This window comes from Antrostomus carolinensis, unplaced genomic scaffold (genome assembly GCF_000700745.2).
Source record: "Antrostomus carolinensis isolate BGI_N321 unplaced genomic scaffold, ASM70074v2 scaffold44689, whole genome shotgun sequence".
NCBI lineage: Eukaryota > Metazoa > Chordata > Aves > Caprimulgiformes > Caprimulgidae > Antrostomus > Antrostomus carolinensis.
Window position 1 is genome coordinate 1 of NW_010338731.1, and position 214 is coordinate 214.

Genomic DNA, 214 nt, shown 5'->3' on the forward strand with positions numbered 1-214 from the left:
GGTGCCACCCTCCTGCTCCTGCCACCCCCCATCTCCCCGCACCTTGTTGATGTCCTCCACGCTCTGCACCCTGAACTCAGTCAGCCCGGGCACGTAGAGCTGCCCGCTGCCGTCGGGGCACAGCTTGATCTCCAGCTTCTCCTGTGGCTCCTTCCCCAGCAAGTCCCTGGCCAAAGGGGAACCCGTCACAGTCCCCACCCCGGGGGGACGGCAG

General features: G+C 67.3%; 1 protein-coding gene across 1 annotated transcript in view; it reads right to left on the bottom strand.

Annotated features, from left to right (window-relative positions):
- Positions 1-42: 42 nt before the first annotated feature.
- The window catches only part of KIFC3 (kinesin family member C3), a gene marked incomplete at both ends in the record, with an annotated part of 3,789 nt that continues 3,617 nt past the window's right edge, over positions 43-214 (bottom strand). The window contains one exon of the mRNA XM_029086902.1: positions 43-166. Within this exon, the coding sequence (XP_028942735.1) occupies positions 43-166 (124 nt within the window). The remainder of the gene's footprint in view (positions 167-214) is intronic.